The sequence below is a fragment of the Apium graveolens genome, chromosome 8 (assembly GCF_009905375.1).
Source record: "Apium graveolens cultivar Ventura chromosome 8, ASM990537v1, whole genome shotgun sequence".
NCBI lineage: Eukaryota > Viridiplantae > Streptophyta > Magnoliopsida > Apiales > Apiaceae > Apium > Apium graveolens.
In genome coordinates, this window is record NC_133654.1 from 259,991,499 (window position 1) to 260,015,853 (window position 24,355).

A 24,355-nucleotide genomic window follows, 5' to 3' on the forward strand; every position below is an offset into this window, starting at 1 on the left:
ATCTCCCCCAACTTGTAAATTAGCATAATATACAAGTTCAACAGATATTTGATGATGTCAAAAATATTAAGTACAAATAGATGAGAATTTGACTAGATAACTACAAATTACAGTCCTTACAGCTTTACCATCCTTAAAGTCTGATATCAGCTTCAGTCTGTATATACTTCAGAATTTAAGTAGTTGTAGACCTTTGACTTGGCTTCAATTTCTGATCTCTTTGATGTCAGGAATTGTTCTGAGATAGTTCTTCAACAAACTTCTCTCAGCATATTCAAGTTCATTCTGCATCCTCCTTTTTACATCTGTAAGCTCTGCAGTATCTTCACCAGTTTGGAAGATAGCATATCTGAGATCATTGATTTTTGCTTTTCTCATCCCCTTATCTAGTCTGATGACATAAGCTTTGTCAGACTCTAGATTGAATTCAAGTCCCTTAATACTAAGATATGTATTGATATTTGCAGTATTAGGCTTCATTTCAACAATTTCACCTTTGTGATCTCTGTACTTGGGACAGTATGTGCTGTCAGACTTTACAGAATAAAGCTTTTTCTGTCTCTGAATTTGTGACTTTAAATAACCTGCAGCACTATCTGTTAATCTGTCTTTCACTTGAAGTAGGAATAAAATATGTTCCAGTTCCTCAAAATACTTCAGTGGAATAACATTCTGTCTGATATGGTATACCTTTCCATCTGTCATAAAATATAACAAGATATGTTCTTTCAAAAAAGTATGGTAAACCATTTGTACAGATTCAAGTTGATTCAATCTCTCAGGAGTTGCACCTACACCTGGTTCACTTAAGGAAGTTGGATCATTGATAGTATTGCTTACTCTCTTCCCGGTAACTAAGTTACAGCTACAAGTTCCAAGGTAATTAAAATATACGTGTTCGGTTTATTGATATGTACCTAGAGGTTGCATAGTTAATTTTGGTAAGTAATTAATGTTTTTATATTTAATAGCTACGTAACTTGTGATGACCATGGTTGAGCTTGATAACTAACTTCCCATGTATTGTGGTAACTACAAAAACCATGGAACTTGAAGTTCCCTTACCCAATTTAAAATACATCAAACCAAACACTGTAACTCATTTCGAATCCAAGGAACTCTAAGTTACGTAGTCGGGTTACATCGGAACAAACGAGGCCTAAGATCTTCTTTACATTTCTTTTTTTAAGTTATTCTCTTTCATCTTCTAACTCTTATTTTATATAACATATATATATTAGAAATAAACACTTTTTCTTTCCTCACTTTTTGAAATAATGATACATTTTTATGATAAAATATTATATAAAGAATGAATATAGGAAATATTGTTGGAGATGAGAATATATTTTGATATCTTAAATTGTTAGCATCCAATATTTTATATTAAATTTAGGAAACGAACTAAGAAATCGTCGGAAATATGCTCTCAGCACTATTATGATATAAAAAAAATTATACACAACAATATCAACAAGGCTTTACATGAAAATATGCTTAGCAGAAAAAAAGTATTTCACGACATAAATCATACATAATCTATTTCATTGAAAAAGAAAGGATCCTTTACTTTTGTGCTTACATTTTTGTAATTCGACCTCTATGCTAAGTGTTAAACCCTAGCAAAGTTGGAGCCAAACTTAGCAATGGCTGCAGTGTGTTCGGATGAAACTTCCTGGCAAAAAGAAAACAAGTTGAGGTCTCTTCACCATTATAACTGCAATTATATCCATACCTTATGTTATTAATAAACTCTTCTGAAATTTGATTTCTCACAAACAATGCAGGGTGCGAACCTCCTCTGCTCCAATCAGTCCATGTCACAGTTCTGTTTGTTGTCAACTCCGGACAAACTTTGTTCACTAGTGTAGGAAAATAGTGTTCATCCATGAAGCATGGACGTTGACAATGAGTTCGAAAAATCGGGTAATATGTCGCATCAGAAATCAGTTGAATGGCAAGTTTTCTGTTTGCTTCAAACCATTGAGAGCCTTTTCGCCAATCTGATAGTGTAATGGCAGGAAACATTCGCTTGTTGTATTTTCCTCTGCCCATTTTTCGTGGATCGTCAAATGAAGAAAGAAAGCTCTGGTTAGAGTTAATCAGGTAGTTGTAGATGAAGGTGAAGTTGAATACTGGAATGCATGTTTCGGATAGTAACACGAATCTTTCATTGGTGAAGTCGAGTAAGGCATTTGCTAGAAGTCGTCTCTCTGCGTCGATCATTGTGTGTTTTCCCCATTGTACTGCCTGCAGTAATAAGAAGAATTAGTCAGCATATATGCATGCGTTTATATGTCTTGTACGGCATAGGCGCGAACCAAGAAGTTTGTGTTTGTTTCAATACAAGAAAACAGAAAACAGGACAAAACCGATAACATATAACCGATCGACATCGAACTGGCGTATTAAAACCGACCACAAGGGTTGGTCGGTTATATAAGAAAAGAAACGATATAGTTTTGATAATGTAACACAGTTAAAACCCACCTATTAAGCATGGGAAAAGATATTTGGTCGGTTATAATGGTTTAAACCGACCAGATTTTAAAACCGACCAAATTTTTAAAATCGACTAGACTTAAACTGACCATCGTTGTCCGTTGATAGTTGGTTTTATTGTTTAAACCAACCGTTTTCTACTTTTGATGGTCGGTTTTATCCTGTTTTCTTGTAGTGTTTGTTAGCTTGAAAATTGTAATTAGGTACAATCTGTAATGAGCATATGCTTAAAATTGTATAGGCAATTACAAGTTCAGTGTGGTCCATTGCCTCACTTCCCCTATGATGGTTCGACAGAAAAATAGAACCAAATATTTGTATTTTCGAGTAATAGTACTTATGGATTGTTATATTGAGAATAAAAGAGTAGTTCATGTTTAAACCTTGCCTGGGATCCTGCGTTTGTAGAAGACTGATGATTCTGGGGGCTCATTAGTGAAATCAGGGGATGTATGAAGATATATCGAGAAAAGTGCATCATGTCCATTGAAAAATTTCTCCCATAGCGGTGCAAGAGGTAACCTTCCTCTGGTTAAGAACATGAAGGCAACTTTCGGTGTCCAACTGAAAGGAGGATCAATTACAACTGGCACCATAGAGGCGCGCCAAATCAACTCATCATCGTTCATGGAATGCCACGGATCCTTTGTTAATATCGTCTGTTTAGTGATCCTGTGACGGGTATTTGATAACGATGATGAGTTGCATAGGATGTAAGGATTTGACGGATAAGTGGAAGTAAGATAGGATTCGGGAATGTAAAAATCGTCGCAGATCGAAAACCTTTTGACATGATCATTAATAAACGTTGCAAGAACAAATACGAAAAATGTAACTGATATACATAAAATGACAGTGGAAGCCACTTGAAGGCCCCCATTGTGCTCTCTTTTGATGCGTATGGAAAGTTGTCTTTCATACATTTTTTGATGAGATTCCTGATGAATTAAGATCCATTTCCTTTTTATCATGATATCATACTTGAAAGGTTAGATTTATCTCGTTTATGTGAAGTTCCATTAACATGTACAATGCTGCAAAGTAGCGCGTAAAGATTGGTGCACTTGACTTGTGAAGCTTCCCACAATGGCATGTAAAAGCAAGTGAAGAAAAAAATCACATGAGAAGTGCTGTAAGAAAGTTAAAGAATCTAAATGGTAGGATGCCAATTGCAGTTGTATGTATCATGTGCTTTGAAATGAGTTTGAGAAAATATCATGTGTTTGGATGCAGAATTATAGGTTGCTTCTTTTTATAATTGTATTTGATCAATTTTTAAATGATAAGGCTCATTCACTAACGATAATATTTTATGTTATGTTTAAGTTTTTTTGTTAATATAATTACTATATTTTCCCTGATTAATATATAGTATTAAATTTATAGTTAAATGTACCCATTTATTGTGGATAGCTCATTAGTATTCAATAACACTTCTATATTTATTACTCCCTTATTAATATATATCCATTACTCCCTTATTATAATTACTTTTCATGTATTTTTTGTTACTAAGATAATAATATATTAATTTATATTTAAGCATCATTAATTTATAACAGTTTCAGTTAAATATGAATACATACATATTAATATACTTAAATTATATTATTAATACAAAAATATTAAACATTTGTCTTCGGGTCGAGCTTTTAGTTTTTGGACATTGTTATAGCCAAAATTTGGTAATGAATCATTTTGCACCAAGAACGGGTCAATTGGAATCACCTTGGGGCAAAAGGATGAATGATTAGATTTTAGGCCGCAAGACATGAGAGACGCGCCATCATTTAATGAAATACAAGATATGGACTATGTTTGGGTTTAAGCTACAAAACAACATAATTGGACGCGTCATAGGGGTAGGACGCGCCCTAGACAGGTGGAATGCACTACATGGCTTGTGTGGATCAACAGACTTATCCTCGCTCTGGGCTTGTTCTCGCTCAGGACAAGGAAAAGAGCTTGTCCTCGCTCCGAGCTTGTCCTCGCTCCGGGCTTGTCCTCGCTCCGGGCTTGTCCTCGCTCCGGGCTTATCCTCGCTCAGGACAAGACAAAGGGCTTGTCCTCTCTCAGAAAAAGCAAAGGGCTTGTACTCGCTCAGGACAAGGCAAAGGGCTTGTCCTCGCCCCGGGTTTATCCTCGCTCAGGACAAGGCAAAGGGCTTGTCCTCGATCAGAACAAGGCAAAGGTTTGTCCTCGCTCCGGGCTTGTCCTTGATCAGGACAAGACAAAGTGCTTTTCCTCGCTCCGGGTTTGTACTCGCTCCGGGTTTGTACTTCTTTATGCTTGTCCTCGCTCAGGACAAGACAAAGGGCTTGTACTCGCTCCGGGCTTGTCCTCGCCCAGGACAAGGCAAAGGGTTTGTCCTCGCTCCGGGCTTGTCCCCGCTCCGGGCTTGTCCTCGCTCCGGGCTTGTACTCGCTCAGGACAAGGCAAAGGACTTGTCCTCCCTTTGTGTTTCTCCTCGCTCTATACTTGTCCTCGCTCAGGACAAGGAAAAAGGCTTGTCCTCGCTCAGGACAAGGCATAGGGCTTGTTCTCGCTCCGGGCTTGATCTCGCTCTGGGCATGTCCTCGCTCCGAGCTTGTCCTCGCCCAAGACAAGACAAAGGGTTTTTCCTCGCTCCGGGCTTGTCCTCGCTCAGGACGACGCAGCGGACTTGTCCTCGCTCAAGACAAGGCAAAAGGGCTTGTCCTCGCTCAGGATGATGCATTGAGCTTGTCCTAACCTGGGACAAGGAAAACAAGAACAACCTCAGGACAAGGCAAACATGGAAAGAGTAATGGAGATTGTTTTCACTAACATATTTGTTGTAGGTACTCTTTGAAGAATTCACTCATTGAGTCGCTCAAGGAGGAGGCTGTCCGTGAAAAGTTTGAAGGCCTTCAGGGGTATGCCTGATGATTGAAGACCTCTTCTTGTATTCAACGGGTGTCCTCGTTGGGGATGCATGGTTTAATATTGGTGTGTTCTTTGGGAGCTCTATTCTTGCATTCAACGGGCGTCCTCGTTGGAGAAATTTGAAGTCGTCATGCACTTTGCACCCAAGAGTTTGGGATCACCTGTTGTGGCGCCCTCCAAACTTGGGTCAGAAGTTTGGGGTCCACACACACACCTTATTTATAACCTGCTTATACAATAATAAAGATAATAATAATATGCAGTGACCCTACTTACCAACTACCGCGGATCGCAACAGGTAAAAGTATGCACACAAGCCACACACACACAGTTATATTACAAACGCCCAAATCACAACTATTCAAACTTATAACTGAATATTAAACATTATTACAAACTTCATAAACTTAAACTATTTCAAAAGCTGTCAGCTAGTTTAACTCGATCAACCTGGACCCCTAGCTCTCGCACTGGATTGGGGATCCTCGCTACCAACAGGTTCCTTCTTAACTAGAAAAGAACATAAACAACATCGCACAAATGAGCTAACTAGCTCAGCAAGTCACATTGACAAGACTGAGAATAATGATCATCAAGTGAAAAGAGTTAAGGTATCAAGTGAACAATGAATAATGATTTAGAATTGAATATCATATTTTCATTTAAAAACCAAGGTTAGGCTGCTGATCAGTTACATACTAACCCCGAGCAAGGCATACAGCTCTGCTCTAATTACTGGATCCAAGGCACACATTGGCCTAACTTGACCACCAATCTGGTCTGACCACCAATCTGGTCCACAATTTTATAAAATAATCCAATTCTATCATGATAACATAATAAACAATGTAAAAAAAATAAATAAAATCATAAGCAACATTGGATGTTCAATAATGAGATGGTTTCAATCTTCACAAAGGAATAATATGGCAATTTCAAAGAATGGCTATCATGTGGTGAAAGAATTGGATAACAAAAGAATTAAAGTTTCAAGGTTATAAGGATTCGATCTTTCAATCATAAGGTGCAATGGTTTGAGTATATAAACAATCTTGGTTCAGTGTTTGGTATTTATTTTGTGTGTATTTGTGGAGTAGTATCATATCTTATGTTGGATTTTTAACGCAGCGGGGGCATGGCAAAACACTTTTACACATACAAAATCCAAATAAAAGCATATAAATCGTGAATAAAAATTCGAGGGATCGAATCTAACCTTTAAAAATAATTCGGAGACAACGATCAGAGATCCTTAGCAGTTGCTCCTCAAGTGTGAAGCACTCCACCGGTATCCACCAAGAAAACGATGTTAAGGAGGAGGAAGGAGGTGGAGAAAATTGGGTTTTCCAAACTTTTTGGGTTTTCGGGTTCTAATGGGGTTAGAATAAAATAGCGTCTATAAAAGTGTATTTATAGGCAAAATTTTCAGCTGAAATTTTCCCATAAATAATATTATTATCCCATTTATTATTCTCATTAATAATTAAAACACCTTTTAATTATTAATCCTTTTTCTAAACACTTTAGAAATAATTCTCTCTCTTGATTTAATTTCCAAAAATTAAATCCTTAATTAATAATATTAAGAACTTTTCTTAATTAATTTATAATCAATTAAATCTCATTTAATCAATTATTAAATTTTCCAATTAATTATTTATTTCATAAATAAATAATTATTAGCCATTATTAATTAATTCCTCCACCATTAAATCATTCTCTTTTTAAGTGACCCTGTAGGTTCAATATTAAGCCGGTAGTAGAAATAAATAATAATAAAACTATTTTATCATTATTTATATAAATTCTCTAATTTATTAAATATGATTAATTAATTAATCACATTTATTCTACATCGTGAGTGATGCTTCTCAACATATCGCGACTATCCGGATAATATGAATTCACTGCTTAGAATACCAAGAACCTGTCAGTGAATAGTTACCGTACAATAAACTCCTTCTACCCTACAATGTCCCGAATAAATACAAGGCATGGATCTCGTGTCAAGCCTATCTAATTCAATCACTTGCTTACCATTTACTATGCGTAGTTCTATGCAAATTAGAAACTCCTTTCTAATTTCATTCACTCTGGCCAGAGATTCCTGAACTAGCATAAGTGGATCAGCCTTGAACATTCGCTTCCTTCACTGGAAGGGGTAGATCCTTTATTGATCATACACTATCTTCGTGTACAAATTCCTATACCCAGAAGAGCCCTAATAATTGTCCCTGGAGACTAAGAACTAAACCAAAGCATAGTTCAGTGTACACAAGATGACTATGATGACCTCAAGTCTAAGGATACTTGTACAACTATCACTATGTGAACAACTGCTGACACGTGAGTGAACTCCATCAGTTGTTCAGCTGTGCGAGTCATGTTCAGTGAACTTATTCCATAATAAACACCTACATACTAGCTATAGTGTCACCACACAAATGTCTATGAGAACAGACATCCTTCATAATGAAGCAAGCATAGTATGTACCGATCTTTGCGGATTATTAATTACCAGTTAGTAATCCTACGACCAGGAACTATTTAAGTTTAGAGTTATCATCTTTTTAGGTCTCACTATTATGATCTCATCATAATCCATAAAAAGCTTTACTCTAAACTATGGTATATCTTATTTAAACACTTAAATAGATAAAGCCCGTAATAAAAACAAAACAAGTCTTTTATTAATATCAATGAAATCAAAACAGATTACATAAAAGTTATTCCTAAATCCTCATACATGATTGGACTTAGGACATATTCCTTTCATCTTAGTGGTTTGTATTTAGGTAATCAACAATCAATGGTTCAGAAAGAATAAGGTTTACGACTCAAAGATCAATAACTGAAATCAAGGTTTGGGGTTCAGTGCTTCAAAGCACTTGTAATATAAAACAGGATTATCAATTATCTACAAAATATCTCGAGAAGGTTCAGAACACTTGCCTGGTACTAGCTTGTTATACTTCACAAATTTCCAATCACAATCTCTTATTCCTCGACAACATGTTTCCCTTTCCTACGCCTTGTCTCTTCTTATCATAAGTATCTATCAATACTCAACTCATACGATTCTATTTGGTATACACTTCTAACGGATCTTTCAATCCGTTAGTCGGATTGAAAGTTATGATAAAAACAAGTAAATACTGATCACATAGACCGATAGTCACATAAACAAGTCACATATAACACATAGCACGTCAAACAATCAATGAAATTTCATTTGTAAAGAGGTCTCGAGTCATAAATAGTCATTCGGGTATTTAATATGATTTTTAAAACATTTTTCAGAATTTAAACGGGCCGTTGAACCATTTTTGAAACAATAAACAGGGTTCGGTTGGCCAAATCTGGCTTCAAAATAATTTTATAATAATTATCGAGCCTTGAAAATAATTTAAAATAATATTTTAAACCTCGAAACTATTTTTCAGAATTTTTAAATCATTTAAAAATAATTAAATCCAATTAAATAATTAATTAAAATCAATTAATAAATAATTAAATTAAATTGATTAATTAATCAATTAATTATTAATTAAAATTAATTAACTAAGTAATTTAGATTTAATTTTAAATTAAAAATGAATTTTGGAATTAAAATAAATGATAAAAATCAATTTTGGAAATGAATTTATAAAAGAAATCTGATTCAAAAAAATTTTGAAATAGAAATCCTATTTTTGAAAACTTCTGAAACTTCCAGGGACTAATTTGCAAAAACAGCATTTCAGCGTTTATTTAGGCAAAAATCGGATCAAAACCGGGTCAGGGACCGGGTCAGAATCCGGGTTGCTGGGCTGGGAAGAACACCGGATGAACCCAGATTCCGGTGACCTCAATTAGGGTCCAAATCAACTCCATTTGATCTATTCTTTGAGGCAAAACAACTCTAATTGCTTCCAGAAACACAGTTAAACAACAATCCATCATCAACAATTGCCCAATCGAATTTTCTGCCAAAAACCGGCCAGAAACGCGAAGAACTCCGGCGAGCTCGATTTACAAACTTCAGGGAATCGTCAGTTGCTATGCTATATACGAAACGATTCCATATTCAATCAGGAACACATATCAATCATCAAATTTAACAGATAACCCTAGATACGGAAAACCCCAAATCGAATTAAAAACATTCAAACCAAGAAAACCCTAATTCAATAATTCGATAATCAAACCACAAATTGGATATGTTATAAACTCCAAATTTGAAGTATAATATACCAATATGATCAGCATCAAAAACTCTACAACATGCAAGCATCAAATCATACAAATAATAGCTCGAACAAAAATTCATAATTTAATTATCAAGAAATTCAAATATAAATAATTAAATCAGAAAATACCTTTGAAATCTGCAGTGAAACGGATGAAATATTTGGATTCTAGATTTCAGTAGCTTCGTTTTGAGTATATGTACGCCAAAATCGTATATCGATAACACCTCCGAATTTGAGTTTGATTATGAAGAACAAAATAAGAATATAGTATTTTCTCTGTTTTATAAAGATTTTACTGGTTTGCAAATGATTTTCGGTACGGAAATAATTACGGTAAAGGCTATTTATACTTACGAAAAATTAGTATCCCGTTGGATCATTCCAGATATAAAATAGTACGTTTATTTATAAAAACAGATCCAAACGGTACCGTTTTCGGGATAATTATCTAAATCTGTACAATTTGTACTGCGGTCTTGGTCTCAGCGTCTGGTTACATGTATTACAAGGTGATAATTATAATAGTTTAATAAAAAGATCTCGTTTATCAAAAATACGAGTTTTATCGATTACCGAAACAAATTTTGTATCGAAAATATTGCGCCGGGACCCGCACAGGACAAACCGTACGCCGGATCGAAAAAGTCGAAACATGGAAAATGCTGGGAATATTGCGATTAGGTTAGGAAGGAGTTCTCGGAAGAGTTTCGGGTTATAAAAACGTAAAACGGGTGAAGTCGGCTGTTTCCCGATTATATAAAATAGTTTATAAATACTCGGAAAAAGAATTTATAAAATTCATAAATTTTCTATAAAATCATAAATCATCATAGAAATAAATAGAAAGATATGACAATTATCTATATTTTATTTTGGACATATAAAAATTAAAATACTCAATTTATATTATTTTTAAACATCCAAACACATATACCACTTAACAAATAATTCACAGAATAAATACTGAACATACATAATATTTATTTATTAGTAAAATTAATTATTCGATATATCCCAGATATTACACCTGTCCTGTTATCTGGTGGGTTATCCTCATTCCGGGGACAGGAACGCGTCTGGCATTTAGGGTGAACCGTGGCTATACCTGCGTTCGTAAATCAAGGGAGATAGCTGTAGTGGAGTGTTATCCTTGCGCAGGGAGATTCACTATCTATGAAATCCTACGATTAAGGACGAGCCTTGGGCCTTCGCGGTTGGGCCTCATAGTTGGACATCCCTAAAGCTAGCGGGAGATGAATTCTGGAGGGACTTCTACCGGGCCTAGGAATGAGAAGTCTAAGCCCATTAGGTTTCTTGTTCCCCAAGAACTACGTCAGGCTTGATCCTTATATAAAGGGTACGTAGGCACATTGAGAGGGGTTGGAAGTTGAGAGTTAAAAAGGAGCCTCCACTAACCCTATTCAATCTCAGCCCTCAATTTATCACAACCACCACACTCCGCTCACTTTTCTGGCGAAGAACCACCGTCACATATATTGATTCCGGCGAGAAACCTCAAACTTTGTTGTTACCAGATTCCTCCATCAACAGACATGTTGTTTATCTCTTTCAAATATTATATTTATTATAAAATTATAGTCTTAAATATGCTCACAAACAAATAAAAATGAATCTTTGTATATCAAACTATAACACTTATTAAGCAAATTAGGAGATGAAAATACGTATTTTTATCATAAATATGCTAATTTTTGAATATGTTAATCAAATTAATTAAAATCTGTCAGAAATCACAGTTATCAACAAGAAATGTGTGTTGGATATACAAATTACACGCATATCTGCAATTATAAACTCAAAATCTATCTCTCCAATTCTTGATCTCACTTGTACAACAGTTCCGAACGAAAATAAAAAAATTACTTGAAATTGTAGACATCACGTGGTTAAAGAGACCGATGAACGACAATGACTAAAATTTTACTGTTTTAATTAGATTATATTAACTATATAAATGATACCATAAATTTAAGATAATTTCTATAAAATATTCTCTCCTCCCATTTTAGTTGTTTGACTTTGTCCCAGTTAAATTGATTAAAATTTGACTGAAATTTATTAATACTTTATAATTGAACAAATAAAAAAATTACATCACCGGAATGTAAATTTAATCTATTTTAATATATCATTTTTAATTTTTTGAAATCATATAAGAGTAATATTTAATTTTTGGTCAAAAATTGATTAATTTAACTAAAAGGAAATATGATAACTAAAATGAGATGGACAGAGTATGTCTCATTACAGGTGTATTGATTAACAACTTTGGTTCATTTTACTTGCAAATATAACTTCTCGGATTAAATGGGTGTTCTCCTGATCATTAATATGTGCATGGTCTTTTCGTTTGAACATATTTTCATCTTTTTTTAACAGCAAATATATTAAAGGGATAAAACTCAAATCCACCTTACATAAACTAGCTCAATTAAAAAAAGGACTAAAACAAAACCATTTTAAACATATCAAACTATCACCATAACCATAATTCGTTAATCAACTTAATTAACCACTAAACTACATTATCAAACTTAATTAACTTAATAATAATAATAACTTATAACAACTGTTGGATTACCCAAACAGCCATCATCTTCCAGCTGCTTGCTTGTGCTACTACTCTTTTGTTGCTTTAGAGCTCCATCTTCTCGCCTGCATCTTGGACAACACCAACCCCCTCTGCCCCAGCTGTTGGCAAGCCCGCCACAACTTCAAAATCCGTAAAATCATCTACACCATCAATACCTTCAGCATCTCCAGCCACATCAAATTCTTCATCATGTAAACCTGAAATAACAGTGCAATGGTGGTGTGCACTGTGCAACATCTAGGGTTTTAAAGATAAAACCAACGACTAAGGGCCCATTTGTTTACAACTGAAGACAGCTAAATGGGCTTTATCTGACCGATTCAGATTTATTCATACCATTTGGGCTCCTGCTCCTCAGCTGAGCGAATCATTTTTCTCCCTGAATCATTCATAACTAAAATCACTACTGAAGCCATTCATATATATACATATTACGTACATAAACCCAATTCTAGTTAGGTATTATTCCGCGAAAGCAACGGCCGAGGAAGAAGAACACCTCTACACTCCGAACAAGGTAAAATCAGTACATTAGCTATACAAATTTACTTGATTTTCTAGTTTTTATCATCTGCTTGATTAATTTTCTGGGTTCTTTATCATTATTTAATTGTTGGGTATCTTTTTAGTTTTGAATGTTTTATTTGTGTGGGTTGTTTAATTAGTTGATCATGTATTAATTCTTGTACTTTTCATATTCTCGTTCTTGTGTTTTGGGGAAAAACTTGGTAGTTGGTTCCAGAATTACATGTGGATTGGAGGTCGGATTGACTCTAGTACTCGATGTTATTGATTTCAGTTTTCCCTTAATTTTGTCCAGACGGTGAAAAGGTGAACTATTAATTTTAGAGTGGGGCTTGTATGATAAACTTACATATTTTAATAAGAGAATATCATCCCTAGTTTCTTGCAAGTAGCTAAATCCTTTTCAATTGCTTTGCCACAGATCATTGTGTTCCTTCTATGTTTCAGTAGAAGAAAAATTATTTGGGCTTCTACTTCTAGATTGGTCAACTACTTTGAATGCATAAGCAGTTTACGACATTTAACACATATTATAAGGAAACATTGGTTGCTAGTCTGGTCTGTAATATATGATTTGATGTTTGTAACATTAAGTTTCTTTGACTAGTTCCGTAGATGTTGTTTGTTGTTACACTATTGATTGAAAGAGTTGTTACAAACACTGCCCTGAATCTGAACTTTAAAAACATAATATCAGATAAGTCGTAAAGTGTTGTTAAATGAACATGATTTAAAGAATAAAATTTTGTAGTTTCCTTGCGAATATTGGGTTTATTTTTGTTAAATCTTCAGGACTAAACCAAGTTTGCTGTAAACACTTTGCATAAAGAAAAGAAAAGAAACCAGAACTGCAAACAACTAAAGAACCTTATACATGAGAATGTAGGTAACAGAACATCATACTGAAACGTTTAGGACTAATTAAAGAAACTTCACCAAATGCCTAACGAACCATGCTATCAACAGTTTTCAAGTATCCTTACACAGCAACCATAAAGATTTACATATACTGCACTTGAGGATAGTACTTGGACCGAAATAATGCACTAGGTTTAAACCCTTTTATGGAAGCAAGGGTCTCCGTATACTTAAAGACTGCTTTTGGCGCATTAGCTAGGCGTGGAAAAGACTTAATTCTATCATTACTATAATCATACAATTTTTTAACTATTTCATTTACCCCAAACAAATCATTAATACATTTTATTAATAACTAGTCAAAGAAAAAGTTTATAACTTAATGATTTGACTTTATTAATAGTGTGTTGGTTGCTGAACAAGTGTTACTTACTTTCATACATTTTGTTTATAACTTGTTGTAGGAAATAATATGCCATATAGTTTGTTTAGATGTGTTGTTATTGTTAATTTTAAAGTTATAATTATAATGCTCTCCCCACACACACACACTCTTAACAAGTTGGGGGTGCAAGAGTAATTAGATTTTTAGTTTTTTAACTGTGCTTGATGTAGTTAGTGGGACTTGTTCGACTACTAGACAAGTATTTATCTTTTTTACTGAAAATGTCCTTTGAGCTAGAATATAAATTTAGGTTTCCTACACTATAGACAAGCGATTATTATTCAACAAAGGGGTCTCATGATGGTTGTCATTTCTGTTTTTATGTTGTCATCCAAGTTCCAACTTCAGAATTAGCTGTGGCCAATTTTTCCTATTATTCCTTTATAAACTGAGTGGTAAGGTAATCAGAGATTGGATATTTCATGGTAGGCATGTAAAATGCATCATATATAGCAACCTTCAAATATGCTGTTGTCCATGCCTCTCTTCTTGCACTTAATATGCTGCATCAACCTTCAAATATTCTTGATTATCTGAAGTGTGTGTGTACCTTATCTTTATTCTCGTATTACTTTCATGTAGTTATGGATCAAGCAAGTGAAAATGCAAGTCAAAAAACCTTAAGAACATATTGGAAGGACGATAATTTAACCAAAACTTTTATTGAGGCTTGCATTCATGAGATTACAGCATGTGGTAGCCAAGGTAGCAGTTTGAAACATTATTCCTGGGATAACGTGGGAGAAGTTCTTAAGAAAACGCACAACTTTAATGTTGATCAAAGACAAATGAGAAATCGATACGATTACTTGAGGAATATATATGCTGCTTGGTGCGGCTTGAAAGCTAAAACTGGGAATCACTATGATCCCACGAATAACACTTTTAACTTCACTGAGCAAGAATGGATACAACATATTCATGTTTCACTCTTCAATAAAATTATTACTTAGTATTAGGTCAGTCTCTAAATATTATTCTAAATTGAGTGTGTTTATTATGCAGGCTAATAAACATGTAGCTACTTTAAGAACCACACCATTGATTTTTCCAGATCTTTGCAGAAGCCTTTTTGATGGCGCTGCTGCTACCGGTGTTAGTGGATGGGGGCCTAGCTCTAAGAAGAATAGGAGTACTGATTTAAATGATGACTTGGAGATTCTTGGTGGCGATGATATCCATAGTCAGTCACAGGCTAATTCACAATTTTCGGGCACACACTTGAACTCTAATTCAACATTTCAAGGTACCACACAGTCAAATGTCTTAGATACACAAGATGAAGGAGAAAGACCAAAGAAAAAAGCTAAAAGCTTATCAAAACCATCCAAAAGTTCACAGCTTGAAGATAAAATGGCCAGTGCACTAGACCTTATGATTCAAAATAATAGTGGACCGTCTCTTCAGGAGTGCAAAGAAAAATTAAACAAAATTGGTTGGGAATCAACTAATCCATTATGCCAGATGGCCCTTGGTATCTTCTGTGAAAGTGCAACTTATAGGACACAATGGATGCTCCTTGAGGAAGATGAAATAGAACCTTGGGTTAAGATGGTTTCATCTAAATTAGGATTTAAAGTTTAGTTTTTTTTGTTGGTTATCGAGTGAACTATTTCTAAATTAGGTTTCAAACTCGAATGTTAAAGTTGTTTGTATTTTGTGATTTATTTTATTCTTGCGGTGAACATTGTAGCTAGGACTATGAATTCAGTAATTTTATATTTTAGTTAAATTTCTTGTAGTGAACATTGATATGGTTTTCGGTGCAATGAAATTCAATTTACATTTTTTAATCATTCACTATTGTTTTCTGTAGGTTGAATATGGAGACTATGGATCAACTTTTATGTGTCATGCTTGTGTATTATTATTTGAAAAAAATTCGCTCGAGGAATATACCAAGGTTAAAAGATAATACTTCAGCTTTGGGTGGACATGCATATACACGTGAGTTGTTAAATGGTTCAAATACACAATGTCAAGAAATGATGCGACTCTCTCGTGTTGCATATATACAACTTTGTGACCTCTTTAAGCATCGAAGTTGGGTTGAAGATAGTCGAAATGCAACTATTGAAGAGAAAATTGCTATTTTTTTGCATGTTATAAGCCATAATGATCGCTTTATAAAGGTGAAAAACAGATTTCAACACTCCACAGAAACACTTCACAGGTATTTTCATGAGGTGTTGAATGGAATGATGGAGTTTGCCAAAGAAGTCATAGTCCCTACGCCATATGACCAAAATACCAGTAGATCAAAAAGACAGAAAAAGCTACTAAAAATATTTTCAGTAAGTAATTAAATGTCATTTAACTTATTTTATTACAAAGTAAATATAATATATCAAGGTAGTAATAAAACATACATATATCCTTATATTACAGGGGGCAATTGGTGCATTAGATGGAACCCTTATTCATGCAATTGTTCCACCTAGTCAACAAGCTCACTATAGAGGACGAGAAAGGGGTGAATGCTATCAAAATGTACTAGGAATATGTGATTTCAATATGATATTCACATTTGTTTGGGCCGGATGGGAAGGGGTTGCACATGATTCAAGAATATTAACAGAAGTTGTAGCTGATACTGATTCCGGTTTTCCCCTACCACCCCTAAGTATGTATTTTTTTATATGCTTTACAATCTATTTTTTTAATAAGTATTTCATATTAATAAAATCAATATATATTATTATATCAATTGCAGATAAATATTATCTTTGTGATGTTGCATATGCAAACACTCGTGGTTTTCTAACTCCATATAAAAATACAAGTTATTGGCAAGCTGATTTCCAGGGACGGCGTGCTTTGACTAAGGAGGAAAAATTTAATCATGCTCATGCACAATTGAGAAATGTTATAGAGCGTGCATATGGTGTTTTGAAAGCACGATTTCCTATATTAAAGCAAATGCCTCCTTACACGTTTTCGACGCAAAGAGATATCGTCATTGCATGTTTTGCAGTACATAATTTTATAAGGTTGCAAAAACTAGAAGATGAATTATTTGATCAATGTGACAACAATGTCTCGAGTGACAGTGATGAAGAAGAAAATGAAGAAATGGTAGAAGAGGCAGAAGATGAATCACAATGAACTTCACAAGGAATACAATTTATGAGTAGATTACGTGATGAAATTGCTTTAAAACTTTCACCGGGCTCATAAACTTTGTACTCCACTTCTGTTTTGTTATGACATGATGACTACTTATTATAATTTTATATTTTTGTCCGTTAAAATTTGTTTAAATTAGATGTAATGTTTTTTTGAACTAAATGGCATCCAGATAAGATAAATGTTTTTACCAAACAATATTATTCATTCAGAATTCAGATTTTTGATTCCTTCAGATTATTCAGAAATATTATTCATTCAGAAATATGATATTCAGATTTGCCAAATGACCCCTAAGATGGAATAGTACAGAGTTGAATCGACGGCTCAAATGATTTGATCCAGGGTATAGTTGTTGGGTAAAAACCTTGTGTCAGAAGCTAGCTGTTACTGTAGATATATAATTTTTTTCACTTTTAAAAGAAGGAAGCGGTTTAATCGGGTTTGAGGATGATTTAGTACAGAGATATAGAAAATGACAGAGATTTGGGATACGTGGATGCATCAAAATCACATGATTATGGTGCAACCAACAAACTAGGGTGTTAATTCAGACGACTTCGAAAGTACTAATTATATTGCCTAATCATTTGAATATGATAACTGTATTTAGAATAGGGGTTTATAGGTTGGTCCGGAGGTTTAGTTCCACGTATACTATAACTTGGCAATGGGTCGTATACGTATATATTCGTTCCGTATATTTTCGTGTTTTCGTGTCAAAATCTTAAACCAGAACCCGATTTAAATTTATTTTCGTGTATCATTTGATTGACACTAAACCGGAACTAATAAATTCGTGTCTACCCGTTTGGTACACAGAAATACACTAATTATATACGAACAAAATTATTTGATAGAAAATGCACCAGATAATTAAATTGTCCAGTATAGTAAACAACTAAATTCCGAATACATAAACTATAGAAATCAAATATTCATATTTTTTATTTAGTATTAGAATTAGATATATAAATTATATTATAATTTTAAATATTTTTAAAAAATTATTTATTTATTTATTCCCCATTACGTGTCGTGTACCTATTTCGGAAACCAAACCCGACACTGATTATATTTATGTTTTTTCGTATTCGTGTACTTTAGTGTACCAAATTTTCGAATCCAAACACTAATTATTCGTGTCATTTTCGTATCGTGTTCACGTGTCGTGTACCAAAATTGACCGGTCTACTCGCAACCCATCAGCATCACAAACTCACGATGAATAGAACGTAAGACCATCTCAATACCCCATAACACTAAGATGGTGGAGTTTTTATATAATTTTAATATCAAAATTAACCTAATCAACTAATTAATGGCTTATCCTATTGCAGGGTAACAGGAAGAACTCTTTAGTCTTGGATAGTGGATGTTCAAGACATATAACTGGAAATAAATCTCTGCTATTAGGTTTAAGGAGAAAGGTTGGCCCAAGTTGTAATTTCCGGGATATATCGTGTAATTATTTTTGTCAATAAATGAATATTATGTGAATATTATATAAATTTTGGTGAATTATGTGTTAATTGATATATGTATTGGCTGTTTGTATGTGATAAAATTCTTGAATTTTAATTTTTATATATCGAGAATGAGGTATAGATTATTCTCATATTTTTCTAGTAATTTATATGTCATTATATGATTTTATAATTGATTTATAGATTTAATTAAATATTTTTTGATTTAATTTTTAATTATTTTGATTATTCGGGAACCGTCCAACTTCAGCGGTTTTTACGATTTTGCTACCTGGAAGTTACGGGAAAACTCATTTCTAGCATAATTTGATTATTTCGAGCATTTTCCGTGTTTTGACTTTTCGATCCGGAGTACGGATTTACCTATACGATTCCCGGTATAAATTTTATGATATTATTTAATCGTTCCGGTAAATCGGTAAACTAGATATTTTCGATATACAGAATATTTTGATTAAAATATTATATTATTCTCGTAGTACGTTCGGAACCCCAAAACTTTATTTAAAGGCCCGGTTTTGATGTTTATCTTAAAACCGATACTGAATTAGATCAGTTTTATTAATACTTAGCTATTAAGTATTCTATTTTTATATTCGATATGATCCAACGGGGTATTAATATTCCGTAAATATAAATAGCCCTTATAGTACTTTATTTTGTATAGATAAACACAAATAAACAGTAAAATTATATAATTATCCAGAGAAAATTGTAACGCCCGCGGAAATTTTAAGTAAGTAATTATCTTATCGTGATTAAGAAGTGAGTGTGTAGATTAAATTAGTTGTTATTAAATTATTATCATGCAAACTTCAAATGCACGCGTCGATTAGTTGATAGCGTATTTATGTATTAAGTGCCACAGAAAAATGTATCGCTAAAATAATGATAGATATTATCTTTTAAATATATTTAGTTTCAATGTGTATACCTTCGAAAATCTAAATTGAGAGTATTATTAATTAGTACACAATATTCAGATTATTTATATTTTCCCCAATTACACTAACATTAATTTAAGTCATAATTATTTTATTTAATTTAATTTATTCAATTATGCGTTAGCGAGACATTTAAAAATATTCCCCATTGCTTAATGTATGTTTTCATTATTCTCAAATAAATATTAATATAATTATTATTTTCCAACAAGAAGATTTTATTTAAATTTTTCTTTTTTTTCGAACTAAACATTTTTTAATTATTATTTATTTTTTCTTATCAAAAAGGGTATCATTAAAAGATATAAATAATTTTAAATTTTTGTTCCTGTAAGCAGAGACGAATAAATATTAGATTTATTTTCATAATTTTAGAAATATAATAAAATCTAGTTAATCTGGAGGAGACTAGAAGTTTCCAAATTATTTTCTTTATCAAAAATTAATCTTAGTTAGTTGATTAATTAAATTAATACTATCTCCTATATAATCCCTCTTTCACTCCCAAACTTCCATCCAATAGAATCATTAGCATCAAGAACTATAAATAATTATATACATTTATAAATATATAAAGGAGAGTTGTGAGAGAATAATCAATTAGTAAATTGGGTGCAAGGACAAGGTACAAGTGGATTTTGGTGGAAAATTAGATTGTTAAGATGGAGTATCAAAGGAAGCATAAATTTGGATATTAATCAATTTCTCTAAAATTAGTGAGGTGATATTTTTTTATGATCGTCCTTTTTATTAGCAAGTATTTAATTCCTTAAATTGTTTTCAAGTCAATGTTTGTGATTTTGGTGATTAATTGTTAGATTATTATTGATTCGATATGATTAATATTCGATAATGAGATAAACCCGATTAATCCGTACATAAACGATGGTTACTTAATCGAAATAGTGATTAAAAAAAATTCTTCTGGGATTTTATTTTGGTTCATGGGCCACAAATGGGTTAGGCCCATTGTTGAAATTATGATTTATACAAAAATTTGGGGATTTTGAAATTAGATAATTGATGGGAGATTTTGATGCAGGAGATGAGTAAGGAGTAATTTGGGGGGGGGGGGGGGGGGGGTGGGATGGATTGCTGTTTATAGATTGGGGTATACAAAACCACCGCAACAACGATGGTGGCTCAGGCGGTGGCGGCGGTTTTTGCCGGAAAATCGAGGAGGAGGTGTGTGGTGTTTATGTTTTGTGTTGGTGTGTGTGTGTGTGTGTGTTAAGCGTTGCGTGTGTGTGTTTGTGTCCAGTGTGTGTGTGTTTTGTGTTGGAGGTGAAGCCACCACTGGCGATGGTGCAGAGAGAGAGAGAGACAAAGGAGAGAAAGAGAGGGAGAGAAGAGAGAGAGAGAGATCGTCAGAAAATTGTGTTTAACCGGAAAATAAAGTTGGGAATAATTTTGGAAAAACTAACTAGGCAGAAGTGTAGATCGGGGGATGGGGAATGGAAATCGGGAAGAAAAGTGACTAAAGGGATTCACCGGAGTTTGGCCGGAACACCACCGGACGGTGGCTGCCGCCGGTGGCCGCCATGAACTCCGGTGAAGGGCTGGGGGAAGACAGGGGAGGAAGAAGGAAGGGAGGAAGGGTATTTTAATCTTTTAATTAATAATAAGTTGTTTTGTTAATAAAAAGAGGAAATGATTAAATAAATAGGAAATATAAATAAGATTATAAATAAATAAGAAAATGGAAATGAGAGTTTATATATATAAAAAAGGAATGGTGGAATTGAGTATTCTTGAAAATTTATTTAATGGGCAGTGATGAGAGAGTATCAAATTGCTGGTAAAATGAATTACGCAAATAATTTATTATATCTTGGAATGAGCATAATTAAATAAGTAAGGTGTAAGCAGGAAAAGAAGATTAAAAATAATATGGAATGGATTTTTAATCCGAACTTGGGTAATCTAGTGAAAATAGACATAATATTTATCGAATGATCAATAAATACAAAGCAATAACGATATTCTTTATTATCACTAAAATATTTTGGGTGAATAATTATTAACGTAGAAAATTGTGTTATCGGAAAGGAGTTCTTTTACGAGTCGTGCGTAAATTTTCTTTTTTTGATTGTTAAATAAATATTTTAGGCATGCGATGTAGTATCATACTAAATCGAAAATTGTATTTATAAATAAATAACATCATATAATTTGGGATATTGTCTTCACTTAAAAAGAAAAAAGTATTTTCATCAAATATAATTTGAGGACAAGTAACATTAAATTATTTAAATGATTAATTGAGTTACTCCCAAGAGCCGAATAAATTCTCCAATAGTTAATGAATATTTTGATCAGAGTTTATTAGTTTAGAAAATAGTTATACTAAAATATTTGGGTGTGATCTATTATTTTAGAAATTTCCGAGAAATTGAGAAGGTCAAATCTCACTGCTAGTGCGCTGAATACCGGAAACCAGGCAAGTTCAGGCAAGTTCTCTCTGCTCCCATCCTATTTTTGACTTATGTATGTTTGGTTTGTTGATGGTGAATATTATGAATTTAATTTGGACACCTCATTCGTGATTATTTTCTCGCGATAAAATTTCCTAATTAAGACCCATTGTTGAATCCTCTTTGTAATAAATAATACTTGTATTTATGTTCCTGACTGTCCCTATCATTCAGGACAGTTACTTTAATTCCTATCAGATGAATATAAATTTCTCTATTCGTCTAAATCATCCCTAAATTCATATTGATTCATCAGTCGGATCGATTATTTAAGTTTTTTCCAAATTGAATTGTATCTTTTATCAATTCATTGTATCCCTTCAAGACTTATGAGTTATGAATCAAACAATTATTCTTTCTTTTTATCCCTATTGAACCCCTTTAAATCTATTTATGTTTTGGCATTATTCGAGATATCGTTCAGTAGGATTATTCTCACTCATTCGAGATAATCCATGTACTTGAAACTTATCGATTGACATACATCTGTCCAACCACCAAACATTTCCAAATTCCAAAGCAATGTGTCATGGCAAATAAGAAGCTGATGATGATCATTGAGACTAGTTTGAAGACTAAGAAGAACAAGACAGTTGAGGACATTGAGATGATAAAGATTCTTGAGAGATACTTAAGAAATGCTTAATGCTGCCTCAAACAAAAATCAACACTAAGGATGATTTGGATGATGATGAGCAGAAGAAAGATGATCAAAAACCTTCTGACTCAAATCCAAGTCAATCCGCTAAGGCAGATGGAAGCAAGGTGTATGAAAAGATGAGAGGTCAAGATGACAAGAAGGGAGATGGGAAAAGAAACAGGAAGGAGGGAGAAGGCGATTCTAAAAAGAAAAGTGTCCAAATCCAAACTCAAACCAATCAAACCCCTAAACCTAAACACTCAAACATTCAATCACCTTTAAACTCTAAGCCTAAACTTCTGTATAAACAAACTGCAAACACTCTACTTAAAATACCAATCACCTCCAGCCAATCACTATAAAGAAAATCTCAAACCTACCTTCATTTAAGCCACCTATCAAAACTCATTTTAAATATGTTGGGAGAAAACCAAAGAAGCTGCAAGTTGAAGAAAGGGCTATCTGGAATTGTTTTGATCAAATTGATTTTCTGCCACTAAATTGGTGCATCATAGATGATGACTACTTTCAACAATTAGCTGAAAAAATGGTCAAAGTTTGGGTTGTATTATTGAGGGAAGTCATAATTTATTATCAAGATGGTTCCTACACTTTACTTGTCAGGGATTTAATGGACACATTCTCAACCACAGAAATCAAAAGGGTGATTAGCTTGATGAAGGGGAAGGACACTAATACAAGAGCATGGAGGGCTATGTTGTGTGTATGGTTGAAAGTAAGAGATGAAAGAAGAGCAAACGCAAAGGCTGAAAAGGAAGAAGGGGATAGGAAGTATGCAGCAGAAATTGTCATATTTTAGCAAAGTTCAAATGAGCTCAAGACAAAGGGGATGAGCAGAATTTCTAAGGATGGACACTTTTTGAACATTAAGGTTGGTAGATTCTCACGATTTAGAGTTGGTTACTTAAATGGTTATTCATTGGATGATTGGCTCAAGCTTGTAGAAGCTCTAAGAGGGACTGAAATCTTTGAAGACTTCAAGTGCTAGTAAATCTTAAAGACCTTATTAGAAAGGAGCTAGGCTATGAGAATTTCATGTAATGACTGTATTTATCAAACTCATGCAATCTCTCAATTTATAAAAGCTGTATTTATATTCTGACAATTTTATGTAATCTTTTATTGTTCATTGTAACTTGGGGTTAATCTTATTACCATGAATGAATTTGTGATAAGCAATCTTCTCACAAATTGGGGGAGATTGTTGTGCAGGACATGCCTGTAATATAACAAGACTAAGTCATATTGACAACCCTAAGATTTAGTTGTATGCAGTCTAAATCTGTATTTTGAATTGTATTATTTGAGTCTGCAAAAATGTTAAAGATTGGACTGGAGTATTTTTTTGTAAACAGTCTCAAGGCTAAGAATAAAATCTGGAAGAAGATCAACAAGATCATGCTTCATAGGAAAGGTAAAGAAGCTTGGAGTTGAATAAATCTGTTTTAGGAAAAATATTCTAAGTCAAGATTTTTACAAGTCACAGATCAAGTCATACAGAGAAGTCATTCGAGAACTCCAGAATGACTTATCGAGAAGTCCAAATTGTCTTATAGAGAAGTCCCAGAGATATTGACAAGTCA

At 33.5% G+C, this 24,355-nt stretch overlaps 3 protein-coding genes across 3 annotated transcripts; 2 read left to right on the forward strand and 1 right to left on the reverse strand.

Annotated features, from left to right (window-relative positions):
* Nucleotides 1-1,531: 1,531 nt before the first annotated feature.
* On the reverse strand, nt 1,532-3,452 carry LOC141678629 (glycosyltransferase BC10). The gene is made up of 2 exons (XM_074484976.1): nt 2,886-3,452; nt 1,532-2,250 (listed from the first exon to the last, which is right to left on the reverse strand). The coding sequence occupies exons 1-2, from the start codon at nt 3,423-3,425 to the stop codon at nt 1,606-1,608; spliced, it is 1,185 nt and encodes a 394-aa protein (XP_074341077.1). The 5' UTR covers nt 3,426-3,452; the 3' UTR covers nt 1,532-1,605.
* Nucleotides 3,453-14,664: 11,212 nt separating this feature from the next.
* Nucleotides 14,665-15,664, forward strand: LOC141680773 (uncharacterized). Its single transcript, XM_074486899.1, has 2 exons — nt 14,665-15,003; nt 15,086-15,664. The coding sequence occupies exons 1-2, from the start codon at nt 14,665-14,667 to the stop codon at nt 15,662-15,664; spliced, it is 918 nt and encodes a 305-aa protein (XP_074343000.1).
* Nucleotides 15,665-15,903: 239 nt separating this feature from the next.
* Nucleotides 15,904-17,185, forward strand: LOC141680774 (uncharacterized). The gene is made up of 3 exons (XM_074486900.1): nt 15,904-16,374; nt 16,469-16,703; nt 16,794-17,185. The coding sequence occupies exons 1-3, from the start codon at nt 15,904-15,906 to the stop codon at nt 17,183-17,185; spliced, it is 1,098 nt and encodes a 365-aa protein (XP_074343001.1).
* The last annotated feature ends 7,170 nt before the right edge of the window (nt 17,186-24,355 follow it).

Coding starts and splice junctions, on each gene's coding strand:
- LOC141678629 (XM_074484976.1), bottom strand. CDS start 3,425: ATGTATGAAAGACAACTTTCCATACGCATCAAAAGAGAGCACAATGGG. Junction 2,251..2,885: donor AACGCAGGATCCCAGGCAAG/GTTTAAACATGA, acceptor TTATTACTGCAG/GCAGTACAATGGGGAAAACA.
- LOC141680773 (XM_074486899.1), top strand. CDS start 14,665: ATGGATCAAGCAAGTGAAAATGCAAGTCAAAAAACCTTAAGAACATAT. Junction 15,004..15,085: donor AATGGATACAACATATTCAT/GTTTCACTCTTC, acceptor TTTATTATGCAG/GCTAATAAACATGTAGCTAC.
- LOC141680774 (XM_074486900.1), top strand. CDS start 15,904: ATGGAGACTATGGATCAACTTTTATGTGTCATGCTTGTGTATTATTAT. Junction 16,375..16,468: donor AGCTACTAAAAATATTTTCA/GTAAGTAATTAA, acceptor CTTATATTACAG/GGGGCAATTGGTGCATTAGA. Junction 16,704..16,793: donor TTTTCCCCTACCACCCCTAA/GTATGTATTTTT, acceptor TATCAATTGCAG/ATAAATATTATCTTTGTGAT.